This window comes from Fistularia commersonii, chromosome 36 (assembly GCF_037954325.1).
Source record: "Fistularia commersonii isolate RoL2024-O1a breed Wild chromosome 36, RoL_Fcom_v1.0, whole genome shotgun sequence".
Lineage (NCBI taxonomy): Eukaryota > Metazoa > Chordata > Actinopteri > Syngnathiformes > Fistulariidae > Fistularia > Fistularia commersonii.
In genome coordinates, this window is record NC_141319.1 from 6,789,113 (window position 1) to 6,813,770 (window position 24,658).

At 46.7% G+C, this 24,658-nt stretch overlaps 1 protein-coding gene across 2 annotated transcripts in view; it reads right to left on the reverse strand.

Moving 5' to 3' along the window:
- ube2j1 (ubiquitin-conjugating enzyme E2, J1) overlaps nt 1-23,510 on the reverse strand; it is a 53,397-nt gene extending 29,887 nt beyond the window's left edge. Inside the window, exons 1-3 of one of the 2 annotated variants that reach the window (XM_086143037.1) lie at nt 23,363-23,510; nt 23,180-23,230; nt 1,023-1,096 (exon numbers count right to left, since the gene is read on the reverse strand). In XM_086143037.1, the coding sequence (XP_085999163.1) occupies nt 1,023-1,096; nt 23,180-23,210 (105 nt within the window). In that variant the 5' untranslated portion in view covers nt 23,211-23,230; nt 23,363-23,510. Of the gene's footprint in view, nt 1-1,022; nt 1,097-23,179 lie in introns of both variants that reach the window. The other variant, XM_086143036.1, reaches the window with a different exon arrangement.
- Nucleotides 23,511-24,658: the final 1,148 nt, after the last annotated feature.

Genomic DNA, 24,658 nt, shown 5'->3' on the forward strand with positions numbered 1-24,658 from the left:
TCCCTTTTTTCTGAAGGAAACGAGCCAAACGGCGAGACCGCAGAAGCAAAATAGAGTCGCCGAATACGAAGCGACATGACCTTTGACCTTTCTGACCATTTCAAACCTTCCACGACGTCGTCTAGCGATGTGGTTCATCTGAGCGAATGAATGAAACCGTAAAACAGAACCGTCTCTTCGGTTCACCTGCGAAAGCTTTGAAATCAGAGTTAAAAGTAAAAAAAAAAAAAAAAACCAGCGTCAGAAGATGGGACGTCCCGCTTGGATTCCGTCAGGCGAGCGGCCGCCGGGTCGCCGCTCGCGTTTTTCACGGCGGATCAAAAGCGAACGCCGACAGGAAGAGATGAGGGGAAAAAAAGAAATCAAACGTCCAGAGGGGAGACGAGGCGGAGAAGGGAAGTTATTTTTGAGGGACGTGTCAGACCTCGTGAGAACGTCTGTGACGTTTCCCCTCAGAACCGACGTCTATTTCACTTCTAAAACCATCGCCGCTTTCAGATGGTCCACTTCCTGTCTGGGAGGACGCGGGACAGGAGCGTTTGATCGTGGGGTTGGGGAATATGGTGGAAACCAGAAGGACCGAGACTATCGGCCACAATGAAAGGAAAGGTGGAGGAGATGGAGGTGAGACCAGAGATGATGTTTGGACTAGAAACTGTTCCAATGACCAAAAGACGGCAGGCAGAACTAGAGGTTGCAGAGATGAAGATGTTGAGGTTCTCTTTGGGAGTGACCAGGATGGAGAGGATCAGGAATGAGTCCATCAGAGGAACAGCACATGTTAGATGTTTTGGAGAGAAGGTCAGAGAAGCCAGACTGAGATGGTTGGGTCATGGACAGAGGAGGGATAGAGGATATATTGGTAGACGGATGCTGGAATTGGAGCTGCCAGGCTTCTTCTTCCAAGAAGAAGAAGAAGAAGAAGAAGAAGATGAGGAAGAGGAAGAGGAAGAAGAGGAAGAGGAAGAAGAAGAAGAAGAGGAAGAAGAAGAAGAAGAAGAAGAAGAAGAAGAAGGACTCACCTCCAGCGGCTGGGCGTGATAGTGCTCCGTGGGGTCCCTCAACTCGGCCGCCTCCTTCATCAGCCTCTTCACCGCTGCACGGACACACACACACACACACACACACACACACACACACACACACACACACACACACAGATTAGTGTTTGTCAGGCGGTTGACAGCCTCTTCGGGATCATTACGATCTCGACACTCCCGAGTCCACGTTGACGCCGCCTTGAGAAGAAACAAATAAAGGGAACCCTCTGCACTCGCTGTTGGGTGTCAGGGAGGCGTCAGCAGAAGCACCGCGGGGCGTTCAAACACCATTTAACGCCTTCCTTCGCATTTGCATCGTTCAGTGAAACAACCTCGCGGGGCGGCGCTCCGTGGAGAACAGGAACGCCGCTTGCGAGGGTTTCCTAAATAAACGGACGGTTGGATTGTACAGTCTACCCTTGCTACTGGAGTTTGGCTTTTGCGCCCTTGGACATTTTTTTTTTGTCATTCGGTTCTCACAATTTATCATTCTTTAGCATTTTGTTTTGCAGTATTTCTCCATCCGGCAATCTGATGGAAGAGTCCCGGTTTGGCAGTCGCCAGGAGAACAGGACTTGTATGACCGCACTTTGCCAAATGAGAAGATTGTTTGAGTACCAGTGAAAGGAACCCAGGAGCTCAGTGAATTCCAGTGTGGAACTGCGTGCAGCAAATCCAGTCGTGACATTTCCTCACTCCTAAATATTCCACCGTCAACTGTCAGCTGTGTTATAACGTGGAAGTGTTTGGGAACGACAGCGCGAGGTGGTAGGTCAGCGGATGCTGAGGCGCATAATGCCAAGAGGTTACCGACTTTCTGCAGAGTCCAATCACGCTTCTCCATCTGGCCATCTGATGGACGAGTCTGGGTTTGGCAGTTGCTAGGAGAACAGGACTTGTATGTCTGCATTGTGCCAAGTGTGAAGGTTTTTTTCCCAGGAGCTGGGCTTGGCCCCTTAGTTCCAGCAAAAGGAACTCTGCAAACTACAGCATACCGAGACATTTTGGACAATTCCATGCTCCCAATTTTGTGTGAACTGTGAACCGCTGGACCCTTCCTTTTCCAACATGACTGCGCACAAATCAAGCTCCATCACGTCATGGAGGACAGACTCTGCTGTGGACGAACTTGACTGGCCTGGAAGGCGTCCTGACCTCAACCCCAAAAAACACCTTTGGGATGAAGTAGAGTAGCGACTCGGAGCCAGACCTTCTCGTCCAACATCAGTGTGTGACCTCACAAATGGTCCAGAATTCCCATCAACACACTCCTGAACCTTGTGGAAGCTGTTCTAGCTGCAAAGGGTGGACCCACGTCATATTGTACCCTAGGGATTAGGAACGGGATGTCGCTTCAGGTCAAGTCAAAGCAGGTGATCTGATACCTTCAGCCATGTAGCGCAGATCAGGTATTGGAATCGATTTCCTGAATGGCCCCTCCGGAGAGGACGCCCCCTGGTGGCCAACTGGGCGGCGTCGGCACTCAAATGCTCTGCTTTTTTTTTTTCTTCTCCCTCATGCCGCTCATTTAGCTTCGATGTGAAGGCGCCAGACAAACATCTGCCGCGTTAATCCCCTCACACACACACACACACACACACACACACACTCTACAGCGAGCGAGCGCGGTTACACAAGTGCGGCGTGACGCCAGTGCACGGGGGCGTCGGTTCACTGGCCTGGCAGCGAAGGACGGCGTGACGCCGCTTGATGTAACGCAAAACAACGGGGGTCGGACACGCCGCGGGTCGGACACAAGGTCGTGAGTCAACGCGCTCGACCCGGCCGCCTCTGATTGGTCAATTACAACCAATCGGCTATGGCGTGCATGTTTATTCAATGAGTTTCCTGTTTTTCCATTAGTCGCCCTCCTCCTCTGCCCCATGACAAGCCTGAACATTTAGGTCGTTAATTTTTCCTGCTTTAAAAAAACACTCCTCCTGCTGCCCTGCAAGAAAGAGGACACACACACACACACACACACACACACACACACACACACACGTTAGAAGAACACGTGAGTCATCAGACAGGAAGGTCGAGTGTCTCCTCACCCCGCTTGGAAATTGAAAAAGTAATTGTGAAAAAGGGGAAGTGGGATCAAGAGGTGGAGGCTGCGAAATAAACACTGGACACGAGCAGGAACTCCTGCCTCAGGACCAGAGAGGTGAGAGGTGACGACGGGTTGCCATGACTCTATTTACTTGGATGGAGGCTCACACACACACACACACACACACACACTCACACACACTTAGATCCCAGCTGTGATTGGACCAGAGGTGAGGTTCACCCTGGACCACACAACCATTCACCCTCTCATTCACACGACATACAGAAACATACAAGTCCTGACCCTCTCGTTCACATATCTGGACAATGCAGGGTCTCCAGTGAACCTCCTGCATGTGTTTGAACCCTGAGGAACCCCGTGGAGACCCAGGGAGAACATGGAGACTCCATAGCGAAAGACCCCCTGGTTGGATTCCCTTCTGGCTGCGAGGCAGGAGCACAAATCTCATCGATCGACCGCCATAAACTCCGCAAGAACAAGTGAATGGAGGTTGTTTATGAGCATCTATGGAAACAATCTGATCTTGCCTAAAATGGCAACCGGACTTTTCTTCAAAAGAAATGTAGCCTAACGCAGAAAATCAGCAGGCGCCAGAATTCGGTGCATTTAGAAAATAAATGCTGGGTGTCAGAAGGTGAGGAGCTCAGTTGTCCCGGAGGGACTCGGAGAAGAGCCTTTGCTCCTCCGGCATCCAGAGGAGCCAGAGGAGGTGTCTCCTTCTGGTCAGGACGCCTCCTGGAAGCTCTGAGGGAGGTCTCACCAAGAGGAGGCATCAGAGGGACCATCTAGGAACACCTCCCAAGAAGAGGGGACCTCTCTGAAGATCTCTGCTGCCCCAAAGACGGCAACCCAGAGAGGAGACGATGGATGGAAGGAATCGCCCTGTCCCAAGGTCACCTTTCAGGTCACCTGTCAATCACAGGGTCACCTGTCGATCACAGCAAACTGACCATCCGCAATCGCAGTCACGTCTTCAATGAGCCTACAGACTTTTGAACCCCAAGAGGAAGATGGAGAACCCTGGCAGGAGAACATGCAGAATACCCAGTCCATCCCTGGATTTGGACAGGAAACCTCCCGGCAGCGAGGCAACAGTGCCAAGTTTTATATTAAATGTTCGCCTTCTCCCCGGCCCCGGTGAGATCACTCAGGAGGAGACGACTGGCACTTTCGGAAGAAGCGAATCCACCTGGGCTTTAGAAAACTTGCCAAAGATCAATTACGACGAGCGCGGTTGAATAATGGTGTTTGCAGAACCTAATCTGGAGTCCCGCTCAATCCCTCAGAGGGCTCGGTTCCAGCCTCACGTGAAACCTTTGCAAATAATTAAAGCAATAAATAACCGGGTCTGATGGAGACCAGGAGCCCGTTGTTCAGGGGGACGTCTCCGTCCCAGCAGCTCCAGGTGATTAATGCTCAACTCCAGAAGGGAGGTGAGTGGGAGTGAATCTTAAGGCCTTTCCATTCACGGGACGCCAAGTCCCCCAAAAAAAAAACATCCAAAAAAACCTCAGAGGAGGAGCTCATACTCCATCTATATGAAGCAGGATTGGTTACATGCGGGACGAAGATTCTTAGATACAGGACATAAACGGACAACTTTTCAGCTTCAGTGTGAACCAATAAAAACAGGAAGGTGACCCAAGTGCAACAGTGCAAGGAGGACATTTTGGCAAGGGGAAGCCGATGAAGGGGTGGAGAATACTTCTGAGGTACAATCAGAGTCCATGCATACTCTACATCCGTCTGTTGCGGTGCTAACGTTAGCTTTGTGCTTGAAGGGGTAGCTGCTAGCGTGTCGACACGATGGGATGAATGCCATACGAGTGTAGCGCTCGTCTGGGAAGCGCCTGAGATGTACTACTGCTTTTTGGACCAGTGTAAGACGTCACAAGAAGAAGATAATCCCCGCCCGACGACTCAGTGCAAGAAAAGTCGTACGGTCCATGCTAACATTAGCTGGCAGCGTTAGCACCGACCTTGCCTTGACCTTGTCTTACAAACCGCAAGGTCGGAGTGGAGACTATGTTGTTCTTGAAAGGATACAGGATCATTACTCTGTGCTAGAGTCTAACTAGCCTGTTTCGCCACGACTTATTTCGACTTATTTCAACCAAGGGTTGTTTTCCTGGTGAGAGGAGGTTCCTGAGAAGCCAAGAGGAGATGATGAAGAGCACGTGTTGGCCAGTTTGACTCCAGACAGGGAACATACAAGAGGTCCTGGACCTACGTCGTCCTCTGCTTCGGATTTAAGGCAGTGATCCCGCAAATAATTGAAAAAATACATTTAGACAGGAAGCCGTGTGACAAAACATTCAAAAATCTTTTTTTTAAATGTACTTTTTTTTGTATTACTTTCAGTTTTGTCTTTTTTTTTATGGACCATAATTATGTTCTCCCTTTCATTCCCTACGGCCCACTTATTTCTTGATAGGTACGTATGGCTACAGGGGGTTTAAGGTTAGATAAGTGACTTAGTCTATGGTAGCATCCAAAATCACAGATATGAATATAAATATAAAACTTAATCTTATTGATCTCCACTCCCTGTAGCCTCACCGTTCCTCTCATTCACACACTCTGCCTTCCTGCCACTAACCTTCATTCCTCTCCTTTCCAGAGCATACCTCCACCTCTAGATTTTCCTCAACCTTTTCCCTGCTCTCACTACAAATCACAATGTCATCTGCAAACATCACGGTCCATGGAGATTCCTGTCTAACCTCATCTGTCAGCCTGTCCATCACCAATGTGAACAAGAAGGGGTCAGAGTTGATCTCTGATGGAGTCACACCTCCAACTTGAGCTTCTGTGTTACCCCTACAGCACTGTCTCACGGCGAGCATACATGTCCCGCACCAGTCTAACATACTTTCTATACAGAGAAATATAAAGTGAGAGCGATCAGAAGAACACGAGTCGATGATCATCGGAATCTTCATCTTGTCTTAGGAGCAGGAAGTGAAGACACCGTCTCACAAAAGAAAAGTCAGGGACGGAGAGCGAGCGCGATGATCACAAGATGATGACTAATCCGGTGTCATCAAGTCAAGCGAAGCGACTGAAGACCACGTCCTGCATGCTAATGGGTCTGGAGGGCTTGTTTAAAAAAAAAAAAAAAAGCAAATATTTCGGGATGCTCAGAGCACAGCTTCGCACGTCATTGAAGCTGTAACGTTACGACGGCGACGGGACACTTAACGTTTGGCACGGAAGACTCAATTATCATCACGACTTCCTGGAGAATCACTCGGCACGTGGTGGCGCTCCGGCCGCGGGGCGAGCGCCTTCGCCAACACGTCGTTACGCAAGCAGCTAAAGAGACGATGGCCGAGGGGATCGCGGAGGAGAAAAGTTTTGTCAGCAATTACAATGAGAAGAAGAAGAAAATGGGGGAGTAGAAGGGAGGGGTTCGTAGGGGACGGGAGCTTCCTCTCCAAATGAAGATTTTAACCGGCGGGAGAGGGGAAGAAGGCAGCCGCCGCCGAGGATCGGGGAGGGGAAACTCTGACGAAGCCGATTGACGCGAGCATTTATGAGCGCGAGCGCCGCCGGCGCCTGTCGTACGGCGGCAAGATGGTGGAGAAAGAGAGGGGATGGCTGGGAGGAGGGATATGAGCCACGCTGCCATGTGACAGGGACTTATCCGGAGTGTGTGTGTGTGTGTGTGTGTGTGTGTGTGTGTGTGTGTGTGTGTTGGATTCCGACAAGTTCCCCCGCTCCGGTAATTGCAAAGCTATGAATGCACGAGAAGATTTCCAGCCTTTCGCCCGGTGTGACGGAAATTCAAAGACGTCCTATCGCTTTGGAACCCCCCCCACCATCCCTTCCATCCCCGAGAACAAAACCAATTAAAAGGGAACATGTGGGACACACACACACACAGACACACACACACACACACACAGTTAATCTTGAATTATGTGCATGATGGGAGTCACTTCGGGACGTATCTTCACCTTGACTGGACCAGTAACAGCTGGTCTTGTGAACGGGAGTTAAATCAACACACAGCTGGTCAGTGTTTATCCAGCGATGCTAAGCTAGCGGCTAACAATCAGTCAGTGTTCTGCTTAGCCTGTGGAAAGAAGCGCAGGGATGGGTTAGAGGTGCCCGCCAGGGAGACAATGACGGGCGACTATTCATTCATCCATCCATTCATTGTTTACCCATCAACGCTTAGCTAGCGGCTAACAATTACTCACTGTTTTACTTCACACATGGAACAAAATGGAGACAGCAGTCAGAGCAATAGTTGCCAGACAATGACTGGCAACTATTTATTCATTCCTTCATTGTTTACTCATCAGCGCTTAGCCAGGGGCTAACATTTAGACAATGTTCTGCTAAGCCCATGGAGCGAAACACAGACAGAGGTTTGTGGCCATCCATTCATTCATTCATTTACCAGTCAACGCTTAGCCAGAAGCTAACAATTAATCACTGTTCTGCTAAACTCGTGGAATGAAATGTAAACGGGGGTCAGAGCATTCATTCATTCATCATTTATCCGTCAACGTTAAGCTAGTGGCTAACATTTAGTCGCTGTTCTGCTAAACCCGTGGTGTCACAACAACCACCTGCGAGACATTCATTCATTCCTAAACACCCCAACAAACACATGTCTAGACAATTCCGGGTCTCCGATGAACATCCTGTATGTTTTTGGACGATGGGAGGAACCTGGAGAACGCAGATCTACTGAGGCCCCTCTGTGGGACTGCGACCGCGGACCTTCTCGCTCTAAGCGCTAACAGCTACGCCGCCGTCACGTGGAGCCTCCAGTTAGATGGTAGGTAACAAAACAGATTAAGTCACTTTGTTTTGTGATTGGCAACCGTTTCCTGAAAGTGTGTGTGAAGAAGAAGACGAAGAAGAGAGAACGCGTCTCACAGGATATCCTGAGGATACTTACACCTTTATCTCCCCCAGATTTGCAGAGTCCAAAAGAGGATGGACTCCTCACACTCGGACTTCATCTCAGCGCCCAATCGCAGTCGTCGGTAATCAATACAGCTAATGCTAATCAGCAGCTACCAGAGGATCTATTTGGGGTCGTGGAAACTAGCAACCGTCTGCCACGTTTACAGAATATTAAATTTACGACGTGAACATGGTTTCCTCGTCATCAGTGCTGACGTGCACTTTCAAGCCGGACTCTTGGAGCCCCTTTGGTGCTGGTTCTTGGAACCTTCTCCGGAACCAGGCCGTTTCTGGATCTCCAACCAGGAGAACCATCTCCTACTCCAACATGGGGGCTTTAGTTGCTCCATCGGAGCTTGCGCTTGTAAGCAACGCCTATTAGCAGACACTTCTTGCAGACATTTTTAAAAACCATCACGGACGGCGGTCAGATGTTGGACCAATGTAGAGGTCCAAGTTCTTCCAGGACTCGCTTAAGAACATCTACATCCTAGCCAGAATAAGTCCGGGGTTAGCTTACGGCTAACAGGGTTCTTCACCGGGAGAAGATAATGACTACCGTCGTCCCTCACAACATGATCCCCAGGAGGAGGCTACTTCCTGGGACCAAATCCAAGCTGGTTCTAAGTTCTCAGAAGTTCTCTGTCCAAAGGCGGCTCGCGTCTGCGACCCGGAGCTCTTCGTTTTCGGCTTGGGATTCGCTTCCGGAGAGATTTCAGGAGAACTTCTCATTAGAATAAATAAATATGGAACACCTGGAGGCAGCCAAGACCAAAAGGGACAAGATGCGATTTCGGAGAATGTTGGAATGCAATTGACGGGTTCTCCCATTGTTCACGATGGGATGGACACACCGAGATTGTATCCACACACACACACACACACAATGAGAAACGAGCCGCCACAAAGGAAGTGGGCTTGGTGGACGACCAATTTCACCCAGATGCTGCTCGCCGTCCCTCCGGCCGGGGAGGAGGACGGCTGCCAGCTCCGTCTTATCTGGAGTCACTGTCGGGCAGGAGGATGCCGGGTTGTTTTGTTGTTGTTGTTTGTTTCTCGACAAATTAGCCGCAATCAGGTGCCGCAGCGAGCAAACCCGGGCGTCCGTTCAATCGGAACTACATTGCTCCAAAAATAAAAATAAAGGGGAACGCTAAAATAACGCATCCTCGACCTGAACGAATGAAATATTCTTATAAAATACTTTACAGAGTTGAACGTGATGACAACGAAACGTAAACACACACTCCAGGCTGATCCAACGTCGACGTAAAGTCCTTAAAACGAGTCAAAACGAATCAGTGCTGCTTCCGAAGTGAACGGTTCCATATCATACAAGTGACTTGGAGTAACATTGTGTTGTTTATCATTTGTATATCGTTTTAGCTCGACGAGCCCGTCCCAGTTTTGATTGGCCGAGAGGCGGGGCTTCACCTGTCAATCACGGGAGCGACGTAACGACACATCCGACCGTTCGCTGTCATTCACACTTTGACGATTGAAAGTGTGAGTGTGTTGACGTTGGCAGGAGAGCCGACGGTGACGACACAGAACAGAAGACGCGAATCGAAATATTAATTTCTAAGGATGGCTAGACTCTGTTAATGGTATAGTTTTGGTTGACTCGCATGTTTACGAGTCATATGACATATAACATGATGAAGCATATGACAGGGTGCCAAGAGAGGAGCTCTGGTATTGTATGAGGAAGTCTGGAATGGCAGAGAAGTATGTAAGACTGGTGCAGGACATGTATGCTCGCTGTGAGACACTGGTACGGTGTGCTGTAGGGGTGACAGAGAAGTTCAAGGCGGCAATGATGATGGACAGGCTGACAGATGAGGTGAGACAGGAATCTCCATGGACCATGATGTTTGCAGATGACATTGTGATCTGTAGTGAGAGCAGACAAGAGGTAGAGGAAAATCTAGAGAGGTGGAGGTATGCTCTGGAAAGGAGAGGAATGAAAGTTAGTGGCAGCAAGACAGAATATATGTGTGTGAATGAGGGGAACTCGGGTGGAACGGTGAGGCTACAGGGAGTGGAGATCAAGAAGCTGGAGGATCTCAGGTACTTAGGGTCAACAGTCCAACGGAGAGTGTGGAAAAGAGGTGAAGAGACGGTCCAAGCAGGTTGGAATGGGGTACTATGTGATAGATGACTATCGGCCAGAATAAAAGGAAAGGTGTACAAGACAGTGGTGAGACCAGCGATGATGTTTGGACTAGAAACTGTTCCAATGACCAAAAGACAGCAGGCAGAACTAGAGGTTGCAGAGATGAAGATGTTGAGGTTCTCTTTGGGAGTGACCAGGATGGAGAGGATCAGGAATGAGTCTATCAGAGGAACAGCACATGTTAGATGTTTTGGAGAGAAGGTCAGAGATGGTTGGGTCATGGACAGAGGAGGGATAGAGAATATATTGGTAGACGGATGCTGGAATTGGAGCTGCCAGGCAAGAGGTCTGGAGGAAGACCAAAGAGGAGATTTATGGACGTAGTGAGAGAGGATATGAAGGTAGTTGGTGTGAGAGAGGAGGATCCAGAGAATAGGGTTAGATGGAGAAAGTTGACTCGCTGTGGCGACACCTGATGGGACAAGCCGAAAGAAGAAGAAGAAGAAGCTAGACTCTGTTAATGAATCCAAAATCAACACGGAGCTTCAAAATGCCTTCAAAGTGGATGCCAATCCCCGTCAGGCCTCTCGGGAGGGGAGGGCGGAGAAGACGAATCGGGGGATAAACGCAAATAACGCCGGTCCGGTTGCGCCGCGGTTCAGCGGCGGGTCGATCCGGGTTCCCCCCGTTGCCGATCCCTCACCTCCAGATGCGACACCCCGGAAAAAAACCTCGCCCCTTTATTATTATTCTGCCTCACGTCTCGCCGCCGGGGGGACGAGGCGCGCAGCCGGGCTGTCAAGCTAACTCCGACATGTTTACTCCTGACTGCGAGCCGTCCCTGCAGCTCATGAGCGCTTTATTTTAAATTTATTACCCAAAGCCGCCTCGGTAGACGGACAGGACGTGTCCTGCGAGCGTCCGGGATCGTAAATCATTGTCATGCGCTTCGAGGCGACGCCGTGGCTAGCTACAAAAAAAAAAAAAAAAAGCTGTTTTTCCCGCTCTTCATGCGCCGCGGCGTCCGGGAATGCAAATGGCGCTCACCTGGCGGGACGAACCCCGGGGCCGACCCGTGGAGGCGCCGCTTCATTTGCTGCTTTCTGGGACGCTGCGCCAACCGGACGGCTTATTGATTTTCATAAATGTAAATATTGTGGTGTTTCTACGGCGGTGCAAAGGGGGGAAAGTAATCGCCTGGCTTATGCGGTACGCATACCGATAGAAAAAAAGGAAAAAGAATCGAGGGGTCGTTTGCCTCGGACAAGGGACATGGAATACATCACCAGGAACACCAGTCGTCTGAGCCTTTGAATAAATAAGACAAGCACGTTTTCCCCAGTTTCCAGGTAACTTTTTGATCATTTTTTTAAGCTCACGTAACGATGGCATTAATTAAATGGCCAACTTACAAATTATGGAAATGGCGGCTGCGGCGGCAGGGAGGGGGATGATATGAATTCGCACATTAGCAAAAACGACGCGTCGTGCCCGAAATCTGCCGTCTATTTCTAACTGATGCTGTCCAATTCCAGCATCAGTCGAACTACATGACCAAATCGTCTCAGTCTGGGATCAATAAAGTTTATTTTATTAAATTCATCCTCTGTTTGTTGGGCCGTTGGAGCCAAACTCGGCTGTCATTGGTTGAGAGGTCATTGGATCGATCGCGGGGCTACACGGGTCATCAATGCTGGCGTGCACTTTCAAGCCGGACTCTTGGAGCCCCTTTGGTGCTGCAGGAACTCCTTGCAGCTCCTGGAACCTTCTCTGGAACCAGGCAAGTTTCTGGATCTCCAGCCAGGAGAACCATCTCCTACTCCAAGATGGGGGCTTTCATTGATCCATCGGAGCTCGCGCTTCTAAGCCACGCCTGTTAGCGGATACTTCTTGCAGACCGAGGGCCGCCATTTTTAAAAACCATCACGGATGGCGGTCAGATGTTTTCTCGGCACCGAACGGACCCCGGAGCAATGTAGAGGTCCAAGTTCTTCTGGGCTGCTACGCCTCACAGGGGTTCCCAGGACTCGCTTCAGAACAGCTTCAGACGGGCCAGGACATGTACTGTCTAAAGCAGGGGGACACGTCTGGCACTGCAGGCTTGAGTCCCTGGCTGATGGTAGCCTTTGTTAATTTGGTCCCGGCTCTCTGTAGGTCATTCTGAAGGTCCCCTGTATGCTTCTGGGATTTTTGCTCATTCTTCTTGTCATCATGTTGACTCCACGGGGTGAGATCTTGCGTGGAGCCCCAGATGGAGGGAGATTATCAGTGGTCTTGTATGTCTTCCTTCTTCTTCATCTTATGGCTTTTCCCTTCAGGTGTCGCCACAGCGAATCCCTTTCTCCATCTAACCCTATTCTCTGTATCCTCTGTAGCCAACTACCTTCATATCCTCTCTCACTACATCCAGGAATCTTCTCTTTGGTCTTCCCCGAGACCTCTTGCCTGGCAGCTACCAATTCCAAGTGGTCTTGTATGTCTTCCATTTTCTAATAATTGCTCCCACAGTTTATTTCTTCACACCAAGTTGCTGACTTATTGCAGATTCAGACTTCCCAGCCTGGTGCAGGTCTACGATCTACAAGTCTTGGCCTTGGTGGAGTTTGGAGTGTGACTGTTTGAGTCTGTGGACAGGTGTCTCATTCTGATAACCAGTTCAAACAGGTGCCGTTTATCCAGGTCACGTACGGAGGTCGAAGGCGCCTCTTACAAAAGAAGTTACAGGTCTGTGAGAGCCAGAAATCTTGCTGGTTGTAGGTCACCAAATATGTTCCACCATCATTTGCAAATATATTCTTTAAAAATCAGACAATGTGACTTTTTGGATTTTCTTTGTTTGCATCCTGTCACTTATAGTTGAAGTGACAGGCCTCTCATCTTACTAAGTTGGAGAACCTGCACAATCGGTGGCTGACTAAATACTTTTTTCCCCCCACTGTGCGACCGTTCACCCTTTCTGGCAAATGTCTGATTCTCTAAAGAAAGTTTTTGGAGCGTGGGAACGGAAAAGCCCACTGTGAGAATCCAACCAGAGACCTTCTTGCAAACCGCCGCGCCGCTCGTCGAGTAAATCTACAAAAGTCCAGCTGGGGGGGTCAGAAAACAGTCTGACATCAAATATCCCAAACGGCGGCGCAAGGACTACTTCCCTTGCTCCCTGTCACATGGCACACCCATATTTGGCCTTTCCTTGCGGAAACGGAGTAGAAACAGCCAGGAAAAAGCCCCCCCAACACACACACACACACACACACACACACACACACACACACACACACACACACACACACACACGCCTTTAGCCTCTGTCCTGTTCAGAGGTCCAGTCTCTCGACCCAAGGCAGCCGGCTGATAATCCTTGGCCGCCAAATCGTCTTATGTAACACATTTTGAGTGTGCGCCACCAGGGGAGGATTCGCAGCTGATCCAGAAGGCGGAGGAGGAGGCGAGGGGGGGAACGGGCCGCCGTGTAATAGCCGATCCAAAGACGTGAGAGAAGAACCCGACGCTAATGCCGCCGGAACCACGACGGAGCTCAGCGGCGGCCGCCCACGCCTTTGAAAGCCAAGTAGCGTTTTCCCCGTCACGGCTGGCAAGGCGCTTCTGAGAAGAGCTTTAAGCCGAGAAGCAGGACAACTTGCTAGCAGATGGGCGGCGACTAGCATGAAGGGTTTGATTATGGGAGGCACGGGCGGCGGCAGCGGCGCGCACGTGGGGCCAGAATCCTTATGGCTCTTGGTTAGCATAAGGTCAATACTAATGCTAGCTAATATTAGCACAAACCAACCAGAAGGGCGCGCTGTTTCTCTTCTGGACTGCGACTCAGGCAGTGCTATAAATAGCATTTTTTGTTTTTAAAATTGTATTTATACACCTCTGCACGACACCATCAATGTTGAAGATGAGTTTGCGACAAACTTTACTAACATTTATCAACATGACAGCGCTCGCCGGTTCGCTAAAGTAGCTTTCGCAAAGCGCGACGGAAACAGGACATGTATGCTCACTTCTTCGGCACGTTTTCGTTGAAAAAACTCAATCAGCTTATCGGTGTAATGTCTTTAAGTGATGTGTTCGTTTATTTGGCTTCATGCCGTCCGCTGACAACATTTTTTAGACAGTAAACACACCGGCGTTTCCTCGTCTTCCACCGTAGTCACAGCGAAGCCAAGCTCTTCACGCGCTTCGTCATATTCCCTCGTCTTAGCTTTCGGGTGACATTCGTTCGCCTCATTATCGCCGTCTCTCGACGCCTTTCTTATCTTTTATTAAATCCAGGCTGACTCTTGAGGGTTTGCACACTGCACTTCATACTTCTTGCACCGTGCTATGTGTGCACGTGATCAGTGCGAAACAACAACAACAACCCTACACCACAGAGCTAATGCTACACCAATTAAATCAATGAACAATTGCAGGGGAAATGAAATGACATTTCTGCATGCGACAAAATGTTTTGAATTGACGATTACTTTTAAGCAAAATACTCAATGTCTATTTGAGTCCTTCTTGTATTTATGAAAAATAAGCCAAACTTTGCGACACGTGCACAGTGTAGAAACGTGTTTCCCTGTACAGTGAAAAACTTACTTTGCTGTGCACAGTGCATTTGGATACATAGCATAAAGGAACATATATCACAGTGTATGCCAACTTAATTTATTTTATTTTTTAAAAAAGGCTGGTCTCACCACTGTCTTGTACACCTTTCCTTTCCTTCTGGTTGATAGTCTTCTATCTCTTGGTACCCCTGACACTTTTCTCCACCCATTCCAACCTGCTAGAATCCGTCTCTTCAACTCTTTTCCACACTCTCCGTTGCTCTGGGCTGTTGACCCCAAGTACCTGAGATCCTCCAGCTTCTTGATCTTGAACGCACATATATTCTGTCTTCCTGCGACTAACCTTCATTCCTCTCCTTTCCAGAGCATACCTCCACCTCTCTAGATTTTCCTCCACCTGTTTTCTGCTTTCACTACAGATCACAATGTCATCCGCAAACATCATGGTCCATGGGGATGTAAGCCGAGTGGTGTCCATCACCACTGCGAACAAGAAGGGGTTCAGAGCTGATCGCTGATGGAGTCCCACCTCCACCTTGAACTTCTCTGTTACCCCTACAGCACACCGCACCACTTCCTCACAGCAAGCATACATGTCCTGCACCAGTCTAACATACTTCTCTGCCACTCCAGATTTCCTCATGCAATACCATGCTGTCATATGCTTTTTCTAGGTCTACAAAAACACACTGCAGCTCCTTCTGACTTTCTCTGTAGGAGGAGGAACGGACACACCCATCGTGAATTCTGGACTGTAGAGCACCCCCAATATATCAGCCGCACCTACTCATTTTTAAAAGAAAAAAAAATGTACATACCAGATTTTTTGCACAATAAGGCGCACTTAAAATCCTTCAATGTTCTCAAAATGTTCTCAAAAACAACACCTCCAACCAATTCTATGTGGCACACTGCGCTCAAAAATCTGTGGAAACATTTTAGTGCGATTTTGGTAAGCGACCAAGCCGCTCCACTCCATTGATTGTTGGACCGTTCCCACCTGACACGGCGACATCGTGTTTAAGTCGGTTGAAGATGGGTTGGAACGTCAGACAACATTACATAACTAATTATATAGTGCTGGAATACAAAGTTGTTCCAACGTCAAACTAAAATTGCTGAAAAAAAAAATCACATTTACGGTTCAAGTATGATGAAGAGACATGCGGTGACACAGCAATCAGCCGAGTCTGGAATTGCACAATGATTATGCTAACTGTGCTAACATGCTATGCATTGAGACCGTATTGCTGTCTCTGTGTATGTCACTATGAACACTTTTGATATATGAACTAAATTTCCATAGTTCAGCTGATGTGTATTATGTTTTTCGTAAACAACTGTAACGCGTTTCTTGAGCTGAGCGATCATAAAACGACTCCGAAGAGACATTAAGTGAGGCGCGCAGTGATGGTGCCTCATGGTCGGGGGCGTTAGTGATCCCAGGGATTGTTCTTACGACATAGATTTTTCTCATGTGAAAAAGCTCACAGTTTTTGGGCTAAAACTCAAAACTTTTCAAGAAAAATTTCCATCGTCACAAATTTCTTTTGGTTTATTTTTCAAAGAGATGAACTCTGTTTCAATGTTATTTTAGGTTTGGCCAAGTTCTTCGTACATAAAAACAGAATGCAAAAATGGCTTGTTTCATTGCATTCTGTGTAACGACAATAAAAATCTTGAATCCTTAAATACCTACGAACAGCTTTTGGACTGTTACATCAGACAACGACAAGCCAACACGGACGGACAACTAGAGTCCGGTGACCCAACACAAGCATACGGCCAATCAGACGGCAGCGTTTTCGGTGGCGGTTTCTGACATTCAACAAAGCAAGCGAAGGTTACATGGAAACCTGGAGAGAAGAAACAGCCGGTGAATCATTGACAGCACATGCCTGCGCAAATATTTGGCAGTAAAAGTGCTGATATATTAAATGATACTCTTGAGCAGAGACGTGAAGTCAGGGGAGGCAGGAGAGGCCGTGCCTCACTTGCCAATCTTGGAAGGAAAAAACGTCAAATGAAAAAAAGAATGAAATGGTTATAATTATCACTGAATTTCAGTATAAAGGTGTTTTTCATTTAACTTCGCCAGTTTTTTTATTCATAATTGCTGGATTTTCACATTTGCTGAGAAAAGACATGCGGTGAGGCAACGGACTGTCGAGCCTCATAGTAGATTGGGCAATGCCGGATGACTGCTGGCGTGCGCTGCACTAAGACTGAATTGCTGTCTCTCTGTATGTCAAGTATTTTAACACTTTTGCTATATAAACTACATTTCCAAAGTACAGTATTTTTTTGGCAACAGCTGTACGCATGTTACTCGTTTCTTTTGCTGTGTGATCGTAAAACGCCTGCAAAGAGTGGCTAAGTGAGGCACGCGGTTCTTGTGCCTCACCAGCCATGGACCTCAAGGCAAGTCACTGCGCTTGAGGTATGGGTGGGTAGTTCTTTCTGGCACAAAACGGCTGAATGGTGTGAAACTGTACCGTATTTAGTGGCGCATAAGGCGCAATGTCAATGAACAGGTTTATTTTCACACATAAGGCACACCGCGTTATAAGGCGCATGATAAAACATACGGTAGATAAAGGCAAACAAAACAGCCAGTTTAGTCCAACGTTGTATTCATCTCACTTTGTTCCCGAATAAATAATATACTGTAATATTGTGCTGAAGCACAGTAAGTAACTGTGTTCCAAAAAGTGGTGGAGGTAAGCGTACTACATCCTGTTCTCTGATTGGTTTATGGTTGCCAGAGATATCGGACACCTGAGGTTAGCATGAGGTTGGAACAACGTTGTATTCCAGCACAACATAATTACCATATTTTCCACAATATAAGGCGCACTGGATTATAAGGCGCACCTTCAATGAATGGCCTATTTAAAAAAAAAAAATCACATATAAGCCGCACTGCATTATAAGGCGCATATAATAGAAGCTACAGTAGTGGCTGGGGTTGTGTTATGCATCCACTAAATCGAGCTGCGCTAAAGGGAATAAGTCAGTCAAACTTTATTAATAGAATACAAACCAACGTTCTGGCAACTCCGTTCACTCCCAAAACAAGTTAGTGCATTCACGGCACGGTACTGTGCATACCTGAAGCTCTTACCGGTATTTGCGCCGCCTTCCTTGAATACAATGTATTTCCAACTCCATTGTCACAGTTCGAAGCATTTCATATATATATGTATTGATAAATCTACAGAGTATACTTAACACAATAAATGTTTGTGGATCTTGCATAACTGCATGAATCCTAATGACACAACACAACAGAGTACTGTTTTGGTTAATACCTTATTCTGATGACTTGAATGGAGTCAGCAGCATAGTTGAAGTTAGCTGTGAGAAAAATGACTGCTGGGATTTTAGATCCTTCACCTTTGACCTTCTCAGCTCGCTTCTCGGAGGGAAGTCAGCGCTGTAGTTTTTGTGAACGGTCTGAAAATGCCGCTCCACATTTCCCTTATTTTGGTATAACGATGGCAGATCGTCAGATGAGGCGAATGCACTTTTTTGAAGTGATATGTTTTATTCTTTTTACTTGGTCCAGCTCCTCCACTCATTTTTATACCCATACAGGACTGTCTCAGAAAATTAGAACATTGTAATAAAGTTCTTTATCTTCTGTAATGAAATTAAAAAAACAAAAATTACTTTTTCATGATATTCTAGTATTTTGAGATAGGATTTTTGAGTTTTCTTTAGATGTAAGCCATAATCAGCAAAATTAAAATAATAAAAGGCTTGCAATATTTCGGTTGATTTGTAATGAATCCAGAATATATGACATTTTAGTTTTTGTAATTGCATTACAGAAGATAAAGAACTTTATCACAATATCCTAATTTTCTGAGACAGTCCTGTGAGTTTAGAAGATATAAATTGGAGGCTAACTCGCTAGCTTGCTAAAACACGCCGTTATGTGCAGTGACAAACCACCTTTGCGATCGACCAGAAGATCGTAATGGGCACATCTGATTTATAGAATACCTTCTTCTTCTATTTAAAGAACATTCGTAGAATTCTCGGCGATAACGGCGTACAAAGAAGGCTTAATGAACTTAATGTAAAGGCAAGGGGGAAAAAAAAAAATGTACAAAAAGGGAACTAATTTCATGCAAACTGCTTGTGATCCGACGATCTGAATCTTTATTTGGCCGTTTGTGAAGTTTTCTTATCAAGGATACAATGGCGATGACGCTCGGTGTCGAGCATGAGAACGGGAAGGCGACGGACCAGTACCGTCACCGCAACGCTAAACAAATCCTGCAAACCCCGAGGGAACAGAGATAGTGTGTGTGTGTGTGTGTGTGTGTGTGTGTAAACATCACTCTGCACCAGCGTTAGGGAGACGTGGCATCACCGAAGGGCTTTCTGTTCAACCTTCTGGTCTCGCGGTTGGAAGAACAAACACTGGACGTGAAGCCGCCATGTGACTTGTCCTTTATGGCTGCAAACTAATCTGCGTCGTTTCAGTTTCGGCAGGTGAGCGCGAGCAGTCGGCCGACCGGCTCAGCTTACGTGGCGGCGCTACAGGCTAACCGCTACCACAAACGCGGAATATGCAAATATCAACTGAGGAAGCCTCTGGGACGACGGGTGAAAGGTCTTCAAGTGAAGAAATTCAACTCCAGTTGCCACGACAAGAAGATTTCGACAAGAATTCCCCGCGACCCGGATGACTGAGAACCTCCACACACATCCAAATATAAACGGGGCTGTTTTAAATCATTTTAAACAGTCTTTGGCAATATTTGACAACATGTTCTGTCACATCTCTGGCAGTCACAAGATCAAGAAGGTGGAGGATTTCAGGTACTTGGGGTCAACAGTCCAGAGCGTAGGAGAGTGTGGAGAAGAAGTGAAGATACGGGTCCAAGCAGGTTGGAATGGGTGGAGAAAAGTGTCAGGGGTACCTAGAGATAGAAGAACATCAGCCAGAATAAAAGGAAAGGTGGAGGAGACAGTGGTGAGACCAGCGATGATGTTTGGACTAGAAACTGTTCCAATGACCAAAAGACAGCAGGCAGAACTAGAGGTTGCAGAGATGAAGATGCTGAGGTTCTCTTTGGGAGTGACCAGGATGGAGAGGATCAGGAATGAGTCTATCAGAGGAACGGCACATGTTAGATGTTTTGGAGAGAAGGTCAGAGAAGCCAGACTGAGATGGTTGGGTCATGGACAGAGGAGGGATAGAGAATATATTGGTAGACGGATGCTGGAATTGGAGCTTCCAGGCAAGAGGTCTGGAGGAAGACCAAAGAGAAGATTTATGGACGTAGTGAGAGAAGATATGAAGGTAGTTGGTGTGAGAGAGGAAGATCCAGAGAATAGGGTTAGATGGAGAAGGTTGACTCGCTGTGGTGACACCTGAAGGGAAAAGCCAAAAGAAGAAGAAGAATTTGTCACAGGGGTACAGGACATGTATGACCGAGACAAAGTGATGATTGAGATGTTTTGGACATGAACAAAGGAGTGTTCATGTCCAAACCATGGTGAAGATCTGGGTAGAAGGTTGCTGAAGGTGAAGCTGCCAGTCATGAGGTCTCGAGGAAGACCTAAGAGAAGATTTATGGACGTAGTGAGAGAGGATATGAAGGTAGTTGGTGTGAGAGAGGCAGATCCAGAGAACAGGGTTAGATGGAGAAAGTTGACTCGCTGTGGCGACACCTGAAGGGAAAAGCCGAAAGAAAAAGAAGAAGAAGAAAAAAAAGAAGACGACGACCACAGGGCTCTTTAAAATCATTTTAAACAGTCTTTGGCAATATTTGACCACATGTTCTGTCATATCTCTGGCAGTCACATGTCCTGAGGCGCATCAGCCTCCTTGTTTGTAGTCCAGCTCTTTGCTCTCTGACTTCATTACATCACGACGGCACCCAGCGGGGCCTCCAGCTCCACCGGCCCCGTAAGATCAACGCATGGACTCTGGATCCCAGAGGGAACACAAGGCTGGACCCGGCGCTTTACATTCGAGTCTAAATCGAGCAGTCGCGCAATGGTGCTTTGAGCCTCTGGGTGGCCTTCACGCACACGCCGCTGGAAAAACAATTTCCAAGAGGGCAGCGAGGGGCTGCTGATGAGGAGGCGGCCTCGCCTCTTGGGTTACTATGTTCACACCAAGACAAGGTCCATCGTATTTCTGGTGTGGATGAATCCGCCCACAGATGGGAGATCGACCACCTAGTGACCCGGAGCAACCGCTCCCTCTGCTCTGGCAGGAGGTTGCCGTCCATCAGGACCAAAACTACCCGCCGCAAAAACTCTTTCTTCCCATCGGCAGCCTCATCGTAAATAATGCCATCAATCGCAGGGACAAATATATAAACCAGGGGTCGGAAACCCGCGGCTCTTCCATCTTTACACCGCGGCTCCGAGCGGCTTGGGAAAATAAATGATAAATATTTAATTGAAGTGTATTTCATTTGTGTTCATTCCTTTTTTTAACTTTTAGTTCTAAGTTGGAAGATTATTGTGATCTTGAAATATTAGATAAAATTATATTTATTATTTTTCGCCGCTCAAAATAACGTCACACTCGCGGAAGCCGGTAAAGTCCTGATGTGCAGATGCTGTGCGCAGAAGTTCAGGAGCAGAAGTCCCATAAACCAGGTAAAATAAATTTTTTTTTTTTTCCCGATTTATTTTTAAAATTCAGGTCAAGGCTTCGCTACACGCTCTGAAAGCCCAAAGCTCAAAATGAGTTAATTACATAAATAAAATGTCATTTTCTCTGTAATACTTTGTGAATTTCAGAAGCAACACACTTGTTTATACAAAGTGTCAAGGTAATAAAAAGCAATATATACAGTGGTGTCTTTATTTTAGACGTCAAAAAGTAATCACGGCTCCCAGTGTTTTCCTTTCCGAGGAAACCGGGTCCAAATGACTCTTTGGGTGTTAAAGGTTGCCGACCCCTGATGCAGACAAACAACCATTCACTCACTCACTCATTCATTCATTCATTCGGGCTAATTTTTTCCGGTTAACCTGCAGGTTTTCGGAAGAAACCGAAGAACCCGGAAGAAACCTACGCAAACCCCCGAAGCGCTAACCACTGCGCCACCGTGCCGCCCAATCTCACGTTTATGTTTCACTTTTTTAATGCCTGTTACATGTTGTGTGTTTAGTACCGTCAACCAAAGCAGGTTCCTTGTAGTTGCAAAATGACTTGGCGAATAAAGCCATTCTGATTCTGCTTGTTGTCACCATGATCTATATATCGTGGGTACTGTCGATGTGTGGTGGAGTAACTGCGATCTGATCCTTCAAATGTATCTTCAACAAAAGGAAACAGACATTTTGAACCAAATATATGGAACTTGGATGTCATTTGATCAACAAGATCAGAAGGTGCTGCAGATCCTATCGCTGGCAGAAGCGAGAGTTACATGACAAAAAGCAATGCAAGCTAAGCTACTGGCTCCACGGAGGTGCCTGCAGAGAGACACAGCGGTCCGAGTCCAGAATGAGGGACCTCCTCAAGGCCGGCTTTGACAGTCACATCTGGATTCTCCTCTGCAAAACAAAACATCTTGCAGATCTGATGTGCTCCGGTGGTCATGACGAGCAAACTGATGTCATGACATCTGCTTCTTTTGACCCCAAGTAAAGAACTACATTGAAGACGACAGAGGTTAGATGGAAATGACTGTCTTCTCGCCCTTAAATTAAAGGGAAACAGCCGCTTGTGATCATGACAGCTTGACTCCCCAAAACAAAATCAAAGGTTAACAGCGTTGCTGTCATTTCAGATCCTTGTGAAAACTTTCAATCCCCGGTCCTGCCAGAAATGTCTGTTTTTCTCACATTCGGCCGAAGACATACAAATCCGGGCTGCAGCTGGTGTTGAATCTGAAGCAGTTACCTGCTCAATGGCCGAGATCCTTCAGGCATTGGAAATAATTCAGAATTAGAAATAAATCTGTCCCGCGATGTTGATAGTTACCGATCCATTTGGACATTTCATATGGATGTATTGACTTCTGTGACGCAATCCAAAATGTCCCATAACAGTTCTACCCATTAAAATATGCTACCTTGCCAGTTAAAATGCAAAGTTTGCCCTTCCAAACATCCAGGAGGGCCAGTGCTCGGTTGTCCAACACGCCGACGTGTCCTTAAACGTTACACACCTAAAGCATGAACTCAAAACTAAATTCTCCCATGAAATCTTCGTTTGGTCACATTTAAACCCCGAAATATCATGGGATGACACTTGGTTTCAATGGAGGGCTTGAAGGAAAAAATATTGACATATGACTCGTAATACAGAAACATGTTTAGGTGCGCGTTTAAAGCTATTTTACGGACAGTTAAAGCGTACTTGTAGTGATCAAGTGATCTGTCAAGTGTTGGGGATCAAACTATCATCTTCGTGAAACCAAACAGCGGTGGAAGAGGGGATGTCAAAGATAATAAATAAAATGAAACTAAGTGAACTTACCGGGACTTTTCAGGTTGTATTTACTCTCCATGGCGAAAGGCGTCGGGCTCCCTATTAAAGATGAAAAGACCTGCGAATGAGTCGCTGCTAACTCGCTAGCTAGCTAGCTAGCTAGCTTGACGTTAGCCTAACAGGGCGGTTTAGCCGGTCCGGTTAGGGTAGAACAACAGAGGCGGAACGGACTGGAACTCCCCGCGATTCCCCGGTGTTCGGGCGAGGGGAAAGAGGTGCTGCAAGCCGTCAAATTTGACTATTTAATTTCTTCCCCTTCCTCCCGGTATATCCGGTGTTTCGCTTTGGAGACGGGTCTGTGTCGGTGTTGTCTGCGTGACGTCAGGTGTGTAAACGTAAACAGGAAGTGAGTTTCGTTCCGGATTGGAGGAGCGGCAGGAGGGCATTCGTGAATATTCACGAATGACGTGCACGTTGATTGGTCCATGTTTGAGTGACGTCTCCCGATGACCAATAGGATTCGACACCATCTTGAATATTTGCTCAGCTGTTCTGCAGCTGGGAGTTAGACACTGGGACTGTGTTTGCAGCGCAAACCACTTATTATGGGATGTCCTCTCACCAATATGAATGTGGAGGTGTCAGAAACCGGAAGTGTGCGGAGACTGAACATCAGGTTTACCCCCTTAATAGTGCATCCTTTTTTTAATATATAAATAAAACAAATCTGTTTAGCCAAGCTACGTAAAGAGTAAAACAAAATACCTTTTTTTCCATTTCTTGTCATTGATGTTGTCATTCTCTAGTGTCTTTATTTGTGGATGTCTTGCTACCTTCTAATTGTCTTCTAATTATCTCTACATTTATAATCATAGACATTATAATTGTTACGCTGATGTGACAAAAGAATTTTCCCTACGAGGATCGATAAAGTTTATCTTATCCTATGCAGGAATTCACACACAAATATTAAACACTTTTTTGCTGCTCTGCAAATATATACTTACTAAATTATACTGGATATACTTTATTGATCCCCATTGGGGAAATTCTTTTGTCACAGCAGCGTAATAATTACACTATCAATAAATATAGGTATAGATATAGAGACACTTAAAAGATTGCAAGACAGCCACAATAAATAGACAGCAGAGTGAACAATAACAACAACAAGGATAAAAATAGACCACAGAATGGAGAAAAGAAAAAAAGTGTGAGAATAGACCACCAAAACAACAAGGATAAGAAAATAAACAGAGGGACAATAACAATGACAAAAATAAACTGTCATCCAAATCACACGCTACAAATATGTAAACAATCTGAAATATATCACAAATACCCTCACCACAAAATAAAAATCATGTTAATAAGTGAATAAATAAATCATAAATTCATCAATACAACATAATTTGTTGTGATATTAATTGGGCATTGCTTTACTTTTTACTAGTTTCAATAAAATTGTATCAAAGGTGATTTTTGGGTTTCGCTTGGGTCAAACCTATGAGGTATTTTTAGCACATT